Here is a 16657-nt window from a genome sequence, read left to right on the forward strand (position 1 = left end):
GTGAGCCCTGCAATCTAGAATTTGACCACTGATGTCACTGTTTTCAACCCATTTTACACACTGGCCCTTTAAACAACAAGATGTTCTTTGCTTGTGCAGCCATATGTTCTTTACCATTTTCACATCACATATTTAATGTTTTCAGTTGAGTTATGTTGATATGAAGGATTTTGTTAAAAAGAGGATGGATTCAGAGAACTTGCAAAAGAGCAGTGAAACACAACTATAGTATCGACAGTATACTGCTAAAGTCATTAGGTATACAACACTACATTCATGTTTCATCATCCTGTGCTGCATGACTGCAGTTCTAACATGTTTCATGGTTTGCAGACACTCATGGATGAAATTCTCTAGGTATGAACTCTCGATCATGTCAATGGGCACTTTGCTGTGTTTACATCCTTGATGTTAACTTAAAGTTATGTTGTTAGTTTATGTCATAACAATCTGTTATAATTTTTTCAATGTTGTTTGCATGTTTCTTTTTATCAGGTTGTGGCAGATGATTGAATACTATAACCATCAGGCTTGTTGTTATGGAACAGAATTCAACAAAACAGTATTTTAAGCCCTGTGAAGGGATTTTTCTCACAGAAATGCTCTTGGGGAAGTTGTAGTTGACTTTTCTCCTTGTGTTTTTATGAACAAAGGCTTGTATTTTTAAAAGAAAAACAGATATTTTCCAATGGAGTAGCTCATCTTTTGTGCTGACAATTTAACCAGGGGAGTCTCATGTCAATCCAAGCCTTGGAAATGCACCAAATACCCACAATCCTACACTGGTTGTTTTGTGAATTTGTTTCCTCCAGAACTCCACGTCCGTAAGAAAAATGGATGTGGGATAGCTGTCATCTGGTTGCCCTTGTGTCCCTTGTGACAAACCGCAAGTTACCCCCATAGACCACTTTTATAAAAAAGTGGAGATAGACATTTTGCAACAAGCTCTCCACACAGAAACACAAGAAAGCTCAATCAAATCAAACATTCAGTTACTTTGAATGAATTCAGTGCATTTCATTTCTTAGCTGCAGTTGTAGCAAAGCTTTCCGCAGCGCTGCAGAGATTCCTCATTCTCTTAGCACATCAGCGAGTCTTTATCAGAGACATACGTGTCCAATTACAGCCACACAAGCTTTTAATTTGCAGAAAATGGGCTTATCTATTAAAAAAATAATATGGACATTTAACATTTTGGAAATGTCCTGTGTCATCACAGCAGATTTAATAGGCATCCTCATCGCTACAAAGGTTTACTGTGGAGGACAATTAAGGAAGCTGGAAACGGTGGCATCTATTTGTATCATCATCAAAATGTGGTGGGCTGGGTGTGCTGGCAGATCCAGCTGATAGTACAGACAGATGGAGAAAGGGCAGGAGTGCCGCTGCCTCCTCTGGTTGCCATGGTGAGGGAGGAGGTGAAGTGTGTGGAGAGACAGCCATTGTAAGTAAGGTAAAAGGAGACTGAATTATCATTCAGCAGGTGGCACAGACGCTGTGTCACCACCACCACCAGGTAATGAATGGTGTTGGCCTTCCTGCACACACAGGGAGGGCAATAATCTCCCATCAGCCACCTTCCTCTGCGCGGCAAGAGAAAGACCTCACGCTGCTGATTGACTTGTCAGGTCAGTGGCCATGTGAACCGTAGAAATATAACAACTCTGCCAGTTTGATCAGGGGTTGAATATGCTGTGTTGTGATCTGCTGTGGCCTCAGAAATGGACACAAAGTGGAAATAAGCCCCCTTTATTCAATATCGATTTACATTTTATATAAAAATTACTTACATTTAATACATTTCTTCAAAATACAAGCAGCCAAACAACATACAAATCAAATACAAAATTATAAAATTTCTTATATTTATCATCTTCCTTTTCTGAAGTAACAGATGTGTTTATAATAACTCTTAATAACCTTTTTGTAGCTGTGGTAAATCTCTTCCTTGTCTACATCTTTCATCCATCTGTTGATATATGAGACCTAGAAAAATATGGTATTCACTATCTGTCTTTTCAGTGTACAGTACAGGATCTGGGAATCTGATCGGAGAACATTCAAGGTGGGCTTCAATCTCTTTCATCAAAGGATAGGTGCGTGTGGTATAATACTGTAGAAAACAGGGCGGATGGAGCTGGGAATCCACGGAAATGGAAAAGACACAAGACCTATGGAATAACATATTGTGTGAGAAAAGATAATGTTGATAGTATGGCCTTCACTGGAAATCCAGTCAGTAGATCCATCAGGTACCGAGGAGAAAAAAAAGAGACAAAACCTCAAAAATATCAAGCCTCGCTGCTCAGTTGTGAAGCTTTGTGGCCTGCACATCTTATGAAATGTTTAAAAAAAAAGAAAAAGCCTTAGAAACAACCCACTTAACTCTTCTCTAAGATACTTACATTTGTTCAGAAAAATTGAGCCAACCTTCTTTCATTACCCTCACAAAACGACACACTGCCCGTATTCCACTGAAACTAGAAACAGATATGGGTACAAATTTTAGCACTGCATTTTAAGGTTTAAACTGTGCACAAGTGTGGCTTATGGTGTTAATAAAGTTTTTGCAAATCAGCAGCTTTACTTCAGTGTCATACAGTATACAGTATAGCGCTGTATAACTTATGTTTGACAAACATTAGAAAGCAAACAGTAAATGGAAAATAAATCTCTTCAGCACACCAACAAGGACATTATGCTGATGCTAAACCGGTAAAACCTAAGAGCCTCATAGGAAATAGAAAACTTCTTCTTTCCTCCTTCATATTATACATTGTACACTGTGGTAAAAAAAAGAAGTACAAAGTGTAAAGTTAGGCTATGCGGCGGTTTCGTGAATTGTCCCCTCTAGTTTCTTTGGGAGTAGCTCTCTCCTCTCGTCGATACTGATGACTGGCTTCCGGCAGTTTTGCCCGTCGATATAGATCTTTGCATACACTGGGTTGGAGTAGTTCATGGGCTGCACAGGAAGGAAAGAAGATGGAGAAAAATTAGTATGTGTTGATATAAATGACTATGGAACAGTGGGAGTCTTGAAGCTGCATTAATAGATTTTTGTTTTTGTTTTGGAACAAGCTGAGAACACCTCTGTTGGATCGTCTTACGTCGTTGTTGATGCAAAAATGTCAGCAAATATTTTAATAAAAGCCAGCAGATACGAACAGTATTAGCGTTCATCTGGGGTCACGTTTTGTACTGATGAATGTTGAGTCAAATATTCACTCTTCTTTAAGCTCTGTTTTGGTCTCCACCAACTTATGAGAAAAACACCTAGCCATTTAGCTGCTAAATGCTTCACTTTGTTGACCACTATAGCTAGCTGCTAACTTTATCCATTTGCTAGTGGCCGGCAGTTAGTGTACAGTTGCTTTGCCAGCTGCTGCATCTGCAGAAAAGGTTGATTAGGGCAGAGTTTTCGCAAAAACAAAACATAACAACAAGCTAAAAGAGACTAAAAATCTCTGCTGAAGGGAACTGCAGAGTTGGGTAATACTTCTCTGTGGGTTCATCACTACAAGTAACTTCCTGTTTCACATTACACAGGGCCATTTGAGCAAATGTTAATGTAAGAAAAATATTAATTAGTGCAGCTTTAAGGAAAGTCCACTGTGATTATCAAAGTTTGACAAAATGGGTTACACATCTAAGTTCAGCTTTATCCAAAGCAGTACAAAGAAAAGCACATGACAAGACTCATGCATATTGTATTAGTAGATTGTTATTCAGCAAGCAACAGTTCAGTAGCTAGGGGTGTCACGATTAAAATGAGCTCAAGCTTTTGCATCACTGAAGTCAAAAGCAAGATCTGCGATTCCCCCGGATTCACTGTGAGTTATGGAAACAATCAATGTGTTTTTAAGAAAAACTACAGTTTGTAGGACACGCTAGTGACATGAAAGTGGCTTTTTGCAGGTGAGGGAACTCAAGTTGTTGTGGTTGAGTACCCATCTGCCATCTGGTGGTGGCTGTTTTTGCGTTTAATAGTTTGTTCAACTGTCTATTATTAAACTTTAAATAAATTATTTGAAAGTTACTATATGGTCTTAGTGTGGTCCATTCCAGAAAAAATATGGCAGTTACACCACACCATGTACCATGTTGCCTATCTTTTTAAAGAACAATTTGAAAATGTAAATGAGAGTTGTTAGGGCATAAACCACACAATCTGTTGATCATTACAAATCAATACCTGATGGTGTAACAATGGCATAGCCTTTGATGCTGACAAAAAAAAGAAAAAATTTAAATCGAAAATTTAATCAATCGTACCCTTGAAATTGAAAGTCTATTCTAACCGTGGATATGGAGAATCGTGACACTCCTGCCAGAAACAGACCGCAACATGCAGGAATCACAAAGCCATGCAGTCTCACTGTCTACATTATAAAGTATAGAACAGTAGGAGCTCTGATTTTTTTTGGACATTATGATATATGACCTTAGGTGCTGATGTAGGAAACAGCTATAGATGACTGTGGATGTTACCATGACTCACTCTGGCCTGATTTACATTTGGTACAGGTAATCGTATCAGCCTGTTGAAAATGTTTGCCAGGTAACTACACAGTGCACACTGTTTGCCTACATGAGTGGATTTATTTTTCGGAGGGAAAACACGAAGTGAGGTTTGGAAAATTCACCTGTCCAGGGATTACCTCCTTGGGCACAGAATTGATGCCCAAGGTGTGAGGGTCACTGGATTTTACACACCAGCCCTGCAACACAACAAGCACCACGTCTGTTCACACTGCAAAGTTAAGTTCACTAATACAGCTCACAGTTTGAAGCATATTACAATGCATGGCCATTTACTCTTTTATCCATCTTCAAATTGTATAACCATTTCAGCTGTTGGGTTATTTTATGTTTGTTTAACTCAGAATAAAACAGCACTGAATTAAAGAAGTAGGGAATTGTAGGGGACCAAGAGAGTGTAGCAGAATACAGAAGCTAGTTGAGATTCAAGCCAGAGAGCCTTTGCTGAAAATACAGCCAGATTGGATTGACAATAGCAGATGTCAAAGTTGGCAGGGCAAGAAGCAATAGCATTAGGCTTGAAGCTCTAGCAGGTAAGTTAGATAACAACATCAGTGAAGGTGTTATGATTCATTTGATATGCCGAGTGTTAGTGTGAGGTTGAGGGCCATGAACAGAATAAATCACCGGCCAGATAAAAAGTCCCCCCGGTTCATGGCACATGTACATTCTGCACACTACTGCAGACAACTTTTACTAAACCTCTGCGAAACCTGAAGTAATTCCATTTGATTTATACCGACACCAGGCATCACATTATCACAGTTATTGGAGCAGAGACAAAGAACACAACACCAAATTATTTTTTATAAAGTTGGAAAATATTTGGTTGGAGTTGGTGGTTGGCATCCTCGCTCCGTTCTGTAATTAAACACAAAGTTAGACTTTTCTTTCAGGTGACACAAAGTTAGTTGCTTATACCCCTGGACCTGCATTCTTAGATGCAGATGTAATGAGTTGAAGCAAAGGCAATTATGCAGGTTCAGTTGGGTGTGATCAACAGGGTGTCACTGTTGTCGTGACTTTAGATGCTGGTGCAGCAGTGACACTTCTGCAACAACATAAATAATTAGCAGGTGTGATAGGGATTGGCATCGACCAAGGCCAATCACAGCTCCTCTTCTCTTCCTTTTCAAGCACTGCATTATTTATCAGGGACGTGTTAGAGGGGTAGAGACTTAGACAATATAGATTGAGTAATGTTTTGCCTTTATTCCTAAGACGTGACTAAAAAGGATGTAACTTGCTTCAAACTCAACAAATATTGCAATATTTTCTCCAGGTCTCTCTAGCACATTGGGTAGGTTTTATGGTAGTGTTTTGCTGCCACTTGGACAAACAATATATTCTTGTTAGAACATTTTAAAAAACTCTCATTTTAGACCCATCTTATAAAACAACTACACATTTGAGTTTGACATAAGTCTGGTATCCAGCCAATACCTAAACAGACACAGTAGCTTCAATCCATCATATACAGTAACATGAACTGTCACATAGATCGATAGATCATATAGATAGATCAATCAGTTCTAACACAAGATTGATCAATCATAGCATTGACCGAGTCATGTGGAAAGGTGTCTTTTTTAATATATTATAACTGTGAGCTGTTTTCGTATTGTTTTATAAACCTCTGCATAATCACTGTGTGTGGATTTAATGTCAGAGTAGATTAGTTATCGTAAAAGACCAAGCTCACAGTATTCTAAGATATAACGAGATGAAAATATATGTTATGAGCAGAAAAATTTCTTGTTAACAAACAATAATTTGACAGGTAGTAATGGTGGAAACATGACAAAGATCCTGTTATATCATGACAAGGATCTTGTAAAGACAAGAAACCTTTCTAGAAAAAAAATTAGAAACTGAGCATGTATTTTTTTTGTCATTATAGCAGCAATATGCAGCTGTTCGTTGCACTGTAAGAGCTAAGACAAAACCTAAAGCTTTAGTTTTTTGTTGGCACTGTGGTTGATTCAATGTAGAGCTCTCAATTCCAACCTTGTGAGGGTCCAGCGTGAAGTTGGGTCTCAGCAGGCTGCCTGCATCAGCGTGGTTGTCATGGTCCACTTCATACATGTTGTATGACGGGTTCCCAATCTCCACGTTTATCCCTCCGTTTGTCATGGGCTGCCTCTGAACACGTTTTCCCCTGAGGTGATGCGGAGCCAGGAGTCATTAACATGATACACAACATGCAGGTCAACATGCTGTACAGCTTCGCACGACTCCACACAACAAATCACATCAAACTACTTGGCACACTTGGAGTATATAGCTTTGCTGGGCGAAGCTAAAAGCTGAATTATAATCAGAGGCTCAGTGCAGAGATCAGGTGTCCTGCTGAACACATTGGAACAAACAAACTTTTTTTCATTTATAAAGCAAAGATATTCATTCATCTTCAAAGCTGGGTAGTGTTGGATCTCTCATCATCTGTTGCTGCTTATAAGCCTCTTTGTTATTTATATTTTTTATTTCTTTATTTATTGACTTACCTTTGCCTCCGTCTGCAGATGTAAACACCTGCTACCACCATCACAATCAAGATTACCAGCAGGACCAGAGGCACAATGATAGCTATGCTCCCTGAGAGACAGACAGAGGAGAGATGGTGTGGAGAGATGAGTAACGATTTAAAGGCCCTGAGATGGACTCAGATAGCGACACATTGTGTGTCACCATGCCTGACTGTCACCTCAAAAAAGGCCATGTTTTTTTCCCCTTGGGCTTGACTGACTGTACACTTTATTCTATTTACAGAATAGCTGTCTGTTACATTTGGACAGTCATATTTATATAAATTCACAGATTCTATAAATAATAATAAATAATTTTAAACACCTGCAAAGATTTTAGTTACAAATGAAGACTAGAAGAAGTCCCACAGGTAACAGAGCTCAGAATCAGAATTAATTAATTCTTTTTCTTTTACTTAAGAGATTTGACTGTATTACTTAAAATGAATTTGAAGACAGAACAGTGACATAACCAAACTGCGATGGGCTGACAACAGCAGCTCCTCTAATTCAAAAGAGGTAAACCTGCTAAGGGAAGGCTTTTCTGTTCAAACACTGCAAACTGGCTGGGTTGGATGGTGTTCAGTAATTGTTTCGTTAGGGTGCCAATCAGGACACAGTCCAATTGTGCGGCACGGGTTGGATTAAGAATAAACCTGTCTGTAAAAATGTGTGGATGTTTAAAAGTGTGATCATTTCGATAAATATGACTGAAAAGGAATAGGGACACTGTAGAAATTCCATATATGCTATTATTCCAGCCAATTCTTATTCCCAGGGCGTCAAATACGGCAGCTTGGTCATCAGGTCTAATTCCAAAACAACAGGCACCCCTCGGCGTCTGCACGAGACTTACCAGGCTTTCAACTAACTCCAATGTAAATCCATCTGTGGTAATGACGTAGCATAAAGAGCAAGAGAGTCTGAGTAAAGGGGGAGGTCAGGGTGGTGGATGGGTCAAACAAACACAGGACTGTCACCCAGGAGACAGCTGCTCCTGTCCTCTGTGAAACATTGAGTTTTTTTTTAACTACCTTATATGGTTAATGTCACATGACATACATGTCATGAGACATACATCAAATACATCATTTGACATGTACGTTAAGTTACTTGAGTTATGCAACATCAGTACTTACTTAACCTAAACCACAATCTTTTTTCTAAACCTTACCATGTAGTTTTGTGGCTTTAACCTTAAGTAGTTTTGGTGAAAAATTATGTTTCCTGTGAACATGGAAGTTTGTTTTTAAAAGAGAGAATATGCTTATATTAGTGGTAATACACACACTGTTCCTGAGCGTCTAAAACTGATGCTAGAGCGGTATTTAGAACGTCACAGTGTACCAAGCTGGCACCAGATGACAATTTGACATCAGAGATGTTGGACTCTTAAGTTGGACAGACGTTAAATTTTTGGTGGAATGAAAATGGAGTAGATGATATTTTAAATGTCTTACGGTGTTAGAATTTCACATTGTGTGGATGTTAACATTATGACGTTTTGCAAACATTGTGTTTTGGTTTCCATACCTCACAACTAAAAGTCATTATGCTACATCAAAATGACGTTGGCATGAGACGTTTGGAAGACATTGGATGTTGTTCAATGGTTACCAACAAAATATCTACATCATCTATCCTTAGTATTCTATGTCAAGCTGACCTTGGCGTTAGACATTGCCCTGACAATGAATTTTGGTCACTCGATGTCACGACCTAAATTCAACCAACTATTAATGTCTAACAATGTTGGTGACTAGCTGGCGAAGGATCACTGACCAAGCTGCCATACTTGACCAGCTGGGAGTGAGAACGTGCTGAGTGTTCACGCAGGAGATTTCAAGGTTTTATAATAAGACTTGAATTTCCCAAAGCTCACCTCCACTGGTGTTGTCTGATCTGCTGCTTTTAGGGGCGGGTCTCTCACACTGTGTTCCTGCCCAATTGGCTGAACATCTGAAGGAGGTCAAAAGAGAGTAAAAATAAACTGTCATTAGAATATGTTTCTTTGCAGAAATAAAAACCGCTGAGAACACACCTTTACAAAAATGAACTACATTATGATGTGACCGTGGCTTACATAAACAACACATTATGATTCAGTCTTGCTATGGAGTGCTTTGATCCAACACAAACAAAACACCACCTGGAGAGAGAGCACTATGTATATACATGTTGTGTCCATAAACAGTGTGAATTTACATGTTGAATATTCAGTGTAGAAAAATATCAAAAGGATGACAGCGGGACAACAAGTCGTCATCTCATTTGTGTTCCAATGGGATCCGATGGGTGTGATGTATGACCCTTGTTAGAGGAGGTGATATCTAATTTCACACGACTGACGCAGATGGGTCTGTAAAGCATGAGTGATCTGGTGGGTGCGACTGCATGATGACAGAATGAAATTACTCCAAATTACATGCACTCTAAGAATCAGAACATCAGGCTATCAAAAATAAGAATGCAGCCCCATACATACGGGAAATGAATCACGCCCTTGTTGAACGAAATGTCACAGCAACATGAATTTTAATGGGAAAATTGGAAGCAACAGGGAGTCTGATCTCTTTTGGGAGGCGTAAACCATGAAAAGACTAATTCCTTAAGAAACGAGGAAACTCTCTTAACCTCTGCTGAAGGCACTAAAGATAAACACTGATGAGAGGTTCAGCCTAGTAAGTTATATGCTTATACATAATGATTGGTCAGTAACAAACATATTCAACTTGCCATCATGCAAAGGTTGCAAATGCACAGACTGATGCCCACATCACACAGACAGTGTCATGTTTTAGTCCCCCCCTTCACCGATTCCTGTGTGCTGGGTGACGACTGCATGAGATGGGTGGATGGGTGGCAGTGAGGGGCAGCAAAGGTACAGAGTCATGCAGCAACTGATAATGTAATAAGTGCCACATCAGCTAATACCTGGACAAAATGTGACAAAACTTGTAAAAACAGAACTCCAAATAAAGTATGTTGCTTTAATATAACTGAAATGTCTTAACAGTGCCTATTTGCTGCTACTACTACCTCCACTAATACTGATTAAATTGATATAAAATAAACAGCTTGACATTTTGGGGAATAGGCTTATTTACTTTCTCGCCAATAGGTAGATAAGAAGATCAATACCACTCTCATGCACATCTGTGCGGTAAATATGAAGCTACAGTTGGCAGACTGGAAATGGGGGAACACAGCTAGCCTGGCTCTGCCTAAAGGTGATAAATTCTGCCCACCAGCACCTTCAATACTCGCTAACATATCTCAGAAAATCCTGGTTCAATAAGGTTTCCTAAAAAAAATAATAACATGGACATAATTTGATAATAAAATTCAGTTACAAAACATCAGTCTTGAGGTAATATGTAATTTTACCTGAAATCAATATAATAGTATTACAGCAGATATAATAAGGGAGTGAGAAATCATTTTCTCTCCTGTTTACATGGAAAGCTGTGAGCAAAAGCTCAAAAGGACAACACTGTTTGACAACAACTTTACAAGCTCGCTAATTAGTTTGTCAGCTAACCTGTCATCCTTGGAACCAGGCCAGTGTGACAAAACACATTTCAATCAAAGTAGGAAGTTACTAAGGACACACTTCAGTCACATTCACGTAGCTATAAATGATTTAAATAAAGACACTGAGCTGTGCAAAAAGCATTAAATGTGATCATAAGGCTGTGGAAATAATGTCGTCATTATGTCTTTCAGTTCACCACATTATTTCAACCTACTTTTTGACAAGTCTTTACTTTATCACACTTATTACATGATAAGTTGCTACAAGGCAGCACTGTGACAAAGAGCCCATATACTGGACTGAGGCTGAAATGGAGCCAGATGGAGTTGGGGTGGGGGGTGTGGACAAAAGGGGGTGAGTGGGCTCTGAATACAGCTGGAGAGGTGAGAAGGACCTACTTGCAGCGTGGTTTGTTAAGAGCTGTTAATGTGCACATCCCCTCATTCTGACAGAAGTAATCGCAGGGGTTGGCCAGCTCATCACAACGTTGGTTCTTGAACCCTGACGTGCAGCTGCAAAACATTGTGTTGGGAGTGATAAAAGGGCCCAGAGAATGTATATTGTTGAACTGTTTGCTGCTCGATGAATGGAGACTGACAGTCTAATCCCTTTCAGCAGCTTCAGTCATAAAATGGAGTAAGTCAATGTTGTGTCTGCATCAAGCAAATCAGCAAAATAAATAATATGAACACAAATCAATTTCACTGCTCACCAAGTGAGGTGGGGCATCTGCAAGAGAAGAGTCTGTTACAGTGGTCACACCGCTGAGATGTGCATTTTTTGAGCAATAAGTGATTGTAATAAGAAGACTAATAACAAAGATCTTTGGTCAACTGATTACTAAAAAAACAAACAAGATAAAACAACACAAAAATTATTTCACTTAATTCCAGCAGATAATGGCAATATATATATATAAGATATAAATATCCAAAATATCAAAATGTATGCAATTTTTCAAAAATACAGTCATACATGTACATTGTAGAAGCTACAATACTTTCAATATAACATCCTTCCATAAACAGAAAACAAACACAATCATGCTGTAATGTTGACAGTCAGTCAACATTTTCATACTTCTTTGTATTTCCAATATTTAATTACATGCCTCTGTATTAAATAAAATATGTGTTTATATAGAGAGCCGAAATGAAACAGGAACTTCCGGGTCCCGTTCCAGGGGTAAGAAAAGCTTATTCAAAAAACAACTGGCATTAGTAATAATGCTAATAACAAAAAAAAATCCCATCTTGGGAACAGAGCCCTGACAGTATGTTCTCTGGCTTGCTTCATATATTCAAATAAAGATAAAAAAAATCATATTCAAATAAAGACCGTATCTTTTTTGAAAATCATTGTTCATTATTTCTGTTTTTCTTGGAATAAAAAAAGCAACCCCCAGAACATGCTTCACTTTTTTCCAGAAAGACAAATGAGAATGAAAAATTGCCTCACTGAGTAAGACAAGCTTGTGGAGGTGAGGAGGCCTGCCCGGAAGTGATGGCATGACTTTGGCTCTCTATAATTGCTTTGCAGTATGACAACTATTATTGAAAATGCTGCGACCTGACCTTTGGAAACTTATCAGTGTAGAAAGATTTGCAGTATTTCAAGGGGAGGATCGTAACAATAAAATATAATCTATATCAGGAAAGAATGAGCAAAATCCTTATTATCGGGATAACTCTAATCCAACTCTGATAATGAAGCATTAGTAATCAAATATAATGTCATTTAATTTGACCTGTTCAAACTGACGTATATTGGATCCTGTTTTGCCAAACCTGCAAAGACAATCTTAAAAAGTACTGTCATAGCTCGTCTGGAAAGAATGTTATTTAGGAACAGAATGAGACAGAAAATCAAAATGACACATAAACACTGTGCCACGTCAAGAAAATCATTTCATCTGGGCGAAAAAAAAAGAGTCCTGCTGTTGTGCACACAAAATCTTAAACCAGCCTCACATCAGAGATAAGTTGTACTTCAGATGAATCTAACTACTGATGTGGTTTACTATTGACTAATGCAAGTTTATTGATCTGACTGGCCAACATAATTGTTGAAGTAAGTGAGATTTTCTGCACTGTGGGAAAGAGTGCTGTTGTATAGCTGAAATGCTTTTCAAGAAGAATATTTAAATATCTCTCAGTGAATAACGTGGAGGGCTTGGATGTTTACCATGGCTGTCTTGACTCATGCATTTTGAAAATCTCTTTAACCTCTTTTTTAGTGTTTAATGCAAGAATTATCTTTGCAATTGAAGCAGTTCTGCCCCGCAAGGTTTTCGCTTTGGAAAGGCCTGATGAAATATGCATTTACTCACAGTATTAAGGGCAAACATTATGATTTCTTGACACAGACATATCCATCATCTCACATAATCTCTGTTCTTTGCAGCAAATAATAAACCACATTATCAAGATCTGTTAACCTCATCGAATAAGATGGGATCATTTGCATAGAAATTGATTCTATCCCCTGGAATTTGTGAGTGATGACCGCGAATTTCAATTTAACTACAGTGGACAATGGGCAGTAAAAAAAACTGAGTTTGGCTTTTGAAATGGATTTCCAATTTCCTCCTTGGAGAGATTTTTAAAATAGCACTGCATGTGATTATAGTTGAGGTGGTATTAATCTATGGGCAGCGCTTTGAGTAGTCTTTCACAATAAGTCCCTCGTGTCTGCCAGTCAAGCTTTTGTCTGTTACAAGTTTGTGTCGTTGGATTTCATGGCATGTTCTACCGCTGACACATACCTCAGCTTCCTTTTTTAGAACTTCTAAAACCTACTACTGAAGAGAGTCAGAGAGGCCTGACATCAGCTCTTAACTGCAAGGAGGAACAGTGTGATATGTTCAGAATGGCAAGCTTTGAAGGGGCTTTGAAACCATTTTTTATCTGCCTAAAAACCTTAAGCCACAGTGAGGTGTCACACAGCATAAGATGGTGTACTGGCACTCAGCCCCCTGCTGTGCTATGGCCTCCACATAGTGACATCAAACCTTCCCTCAACTTAAGGATTTCTTTTTCCAGAGGAAGACATCTATCTTGTTCTCAAGCAGAGAAATGGTACCCCTTGGTGAATTTCAGTGTTGCCTCTAAGGCCAGGCTTTCTGGGGCACAGGGCCAGCATTTGAATGGAAACAGTAAGAGTGTGAATAATAGTGGAGAACATTTAAAATTTTTCCCCCACTTCCTTCACCCATTAAGCAGTGACTTACTGACAGAAAGGCAGGTTGGTGTCGGGGTCCAGGTGACAGGTGCCTCCATTGTAGCAATATCCGTCACACAGCTGACAGCTTGGCGCTATTCTGCCATTTGTGCAACTGGAGGGTGAAGAAATAATGGATACTAGCGACAAGCAGAAAACTACACTTTTACAAGAAGCAAAAATGAGTCCGTGGTGGATTTGTCAAACACATGCATAATTCATATAAAGCGGGAGAGTTCACCTGGCTTCTAATTCACTGACATTACCAGAACCTAAATTGCTGTAGGGTGTGTGGCCCAATACATTTTTCAGATTTAATCAAATCAATTCATTCAGTGTGCAGCCTGCGGATACACCAACTGAGACCTGAGGACACACTGTAGAACTAATTCTCTTCCATAAATGCAGAGAACTACATAAAGTCCTAGCATTATAACAAAAAGCACGAGGGACAAAAGAAGTGAGCAGATACCAAGCACTCACTTGCAAACCACATCTCCTGTGTCCTCGTTAATGAGGCATGGAGCACCGTGGCATCGAAGACACTTGTCCACCTCGCACTTGTTCCCTTCAAACCTGGCAGGACACACACATTCCACGTAGCCGCTACTGGATAGCGTGCAGGCCTTGGAGTTCACACAGTAGTGATGACAGATGTCTGCTCCACAGACACAGAGAGATAAAGAGAGAGAGAGAGGGGTAGTGTGTAATGAGCAATTGGGAACATAGTTTAAGCTGGTTTGATTGGAATTGTACAGGGCTTTAATGGGACTTAATTATCCACATCAAATGACATCTTAGCCACAGATGAAAACACATCACCCCTTGGGCAAGCAACGGTAGGAAAATACTAATGATGTGCAGTTGAGATTGTTTTCCCACAACCGGTTATGACAAAGCAATGCAAAAGGAAATACATTATCACTTCAGCGCAGAAACACCCAAAGGTTGTTTGATGGCAGTATTTTGATTTTGTTTATCTGCAAATAGAAGCAAATGCGGTGTTTGTGGAAAGAAAATACTTCAGGGGATTGTTTTTGTTCCGCACTCTGCGTGTGAACTTTGAAATGCTCGCTTCTATAGATTTTATGCAGCATAACTGAATTCAAATCAATGCTTTGTTGTGACTGTTCTCACGGCTAGACTTGAAAGGCTAATGTCAATCACATGGAGGCCAACTGCTTGATGGTAATCATTTGCTGTGTTTGCCACCACCAAGCAATGTGTGCAGGACTCACGGTAAAGACAGCGGTCCCCAGTATATTCTGCCATACAGCGGCATACTGGCTGGTTCCCCTGAGTGACGTCGCATGTTCCTCCGTTTAAACAGTAGTTGTCACAAATCCTCCTCTCACAGAAAGGCCCTGAGAAACCCACAGGACAGCGGCAGGTAGGCTTACCTGGACAAAAACAAGAAAGGAACAATTAGAGAACACGAAGAGACCAAAACCAACAATGAATTGATCAGAGTCTCAAGTTTTGTATGTGTAGCATCAATGCAACACATCTATACTGTACACACACCTTTGCATTGAATGTCATGTAATACTTTGTGTCTATCTCAAACGCACTATCCTGCTGCTGTAAGTACTCTCTAACACTTAAGGCCAAAATAGTCCCCAGCAAATGCACTTCCTGTTTAAGTAAATCTACATGGCCCAGCTGCTTTGGAAAATTACTAACTTCTAAAAAAAAAAAAAAGAAATCAATCAAAAAAACATCAAACTATGACGCTCTGGGTTTACCTCCAGCATCAGTTTTGGACAGTATGTCTTGTTACATGCATTGTGACTTTTCAAAATAAAACTTCAATTTTCACAGGAAATGTAATTTCTGCTTGTTAAATGCATGTTAAATGTCACTTTTCAAAATAAATTCAGAACATAGGTAAAAAAAAAAAAAGGAAAACGTTTTTAGGTATACTGTCTTAGGATTAAACAACAAAAGTACGTGGTTAGGTTTAGGAAAAAATACCATGGTTTAACTTAAAATAGGTACATTTGTTGCTGTTGTAATGTTTTGTCATGTCACTGTCACATACTAGCACACTGTGGTTATCAAAATAACCCAAAAGACTTTTGCTTTCACATTAGAAATGTACAGCAGAGTCCTGGGTGAAAGTCCAGGGCCTGTTTGACCCATGCACCTCCCCTCACACTTGCCCTATATGGACTCTCTAGCTCTTTATACTAAGGCAGTTGCTTGAAGCATCACAAAAAGTCACTGACTGGTGCAACTCATCCTGCCACTAAAGGGTGCCTCCGTGCATTGGTATCTGACATTAAAGGCCACTGACTAAATGTCAGTATTTGACGAGCTGGGAGTGAGTCTGGGTTGCATTGTCGTGACTTGTTTAAAAAAAAAGAAAAAAAAATCCCTAACTTACATTCCTTATATACTTCTATCCCTTTGCTTACATGCTTATGCTCGTGTTGGTTTAAATTACCCAACACTTGACAGTTTATTTCAGCTCCAGTGCTCAACTGGCCGTCAATCTGTCAATCATAAGTTGCATGGAAATGATACTCCCATGGTCGGCGAGACAGGTGCAAATAGAGTAAAGGCAAAGATCTGTCCTTCCAGCCATCATTTCTACACACACATTCATGTATGGGTCAAGGGTACAGCAGATTGGCACCTATGGAGAGAAGCTAAGGTGCCCTTCGTATCAGTTATGTCCTCCAAGTCCATCTAGGGGATCTCAAATCCTTCACAGGCCAGACATAATATGCATATAATTCCTTCAGCGCGGTCTGCCCACACTTTTCTTCCTTGTCAGACATGTCTGGAATATCTCTAACAGGAAGGCGCTCATGAAGCATCCAAATCAGATGTCTGA

General features: G+C 39.3%; 1 protein-coding gene across 1 annotated transcript in view; it reads right to left on the minus strand.

Moving 5' to 3' along the window:
- Window positions 1–1851: 1851 nt before the first annotated feature.
- The window catches only part of lrp1bb (low density lipoprotein receptor-related protein 1Bb), a 329117-nt gene continuing 314311 nt past the window's right edge, over window positions 1852–16657 (minus strand). Inside the window, exons 83-91 of the mRNA XM_050048038.1 lie at window positions 15057–15218; window positions 14302–14476; window positions 13829–13933; window positions 10998–11111; window positions 8947–9023; window positions 7044–7134; window positions 6547–6697; window positions 4644–4718; window positions 1852–2962 (exon numbers count right to left, since the gene is read on the minus strand). Coding sequence (XP_049903995.1) covers window positions 2822–2962; window positions 4644–4718; window positions 6547–6697; window positions 7044–7134; window positions 8947–9023; window positions 10998–11111; window positions 13829–13933; window positions 14302–14476; window positions 15057–15218 — 1091 coding nt within the window. The 3' untranslated portion in view covers window positions 1852–2821. The remainder of the gene's footprint in view (window positions 2963–4643; window positions 4719–6546; window positions 6698–7043; window positions 7135–8946; window positions 9024–10997; window positions 11112–13828; window positions 13934–14301; window positions 14477–15056; window positions 15219–16657) is intronic.

The sequence above is a fragment of the Epinephelus moara genome, chromosome 7 (genome assembly GCF_006386435.1).
Source record: "Epinephelus moara isolate mb chromosome 7, YSFRI_EMoa_1.0, whole genome shotgun sequence".
Taxonomy (NCBI): domain Eukaryota; kingdom Metazoa; phylum Chordata; class Actinopteri; order Perciformes; family Serranidae; genus Epinephelus; species Epinephelus moara.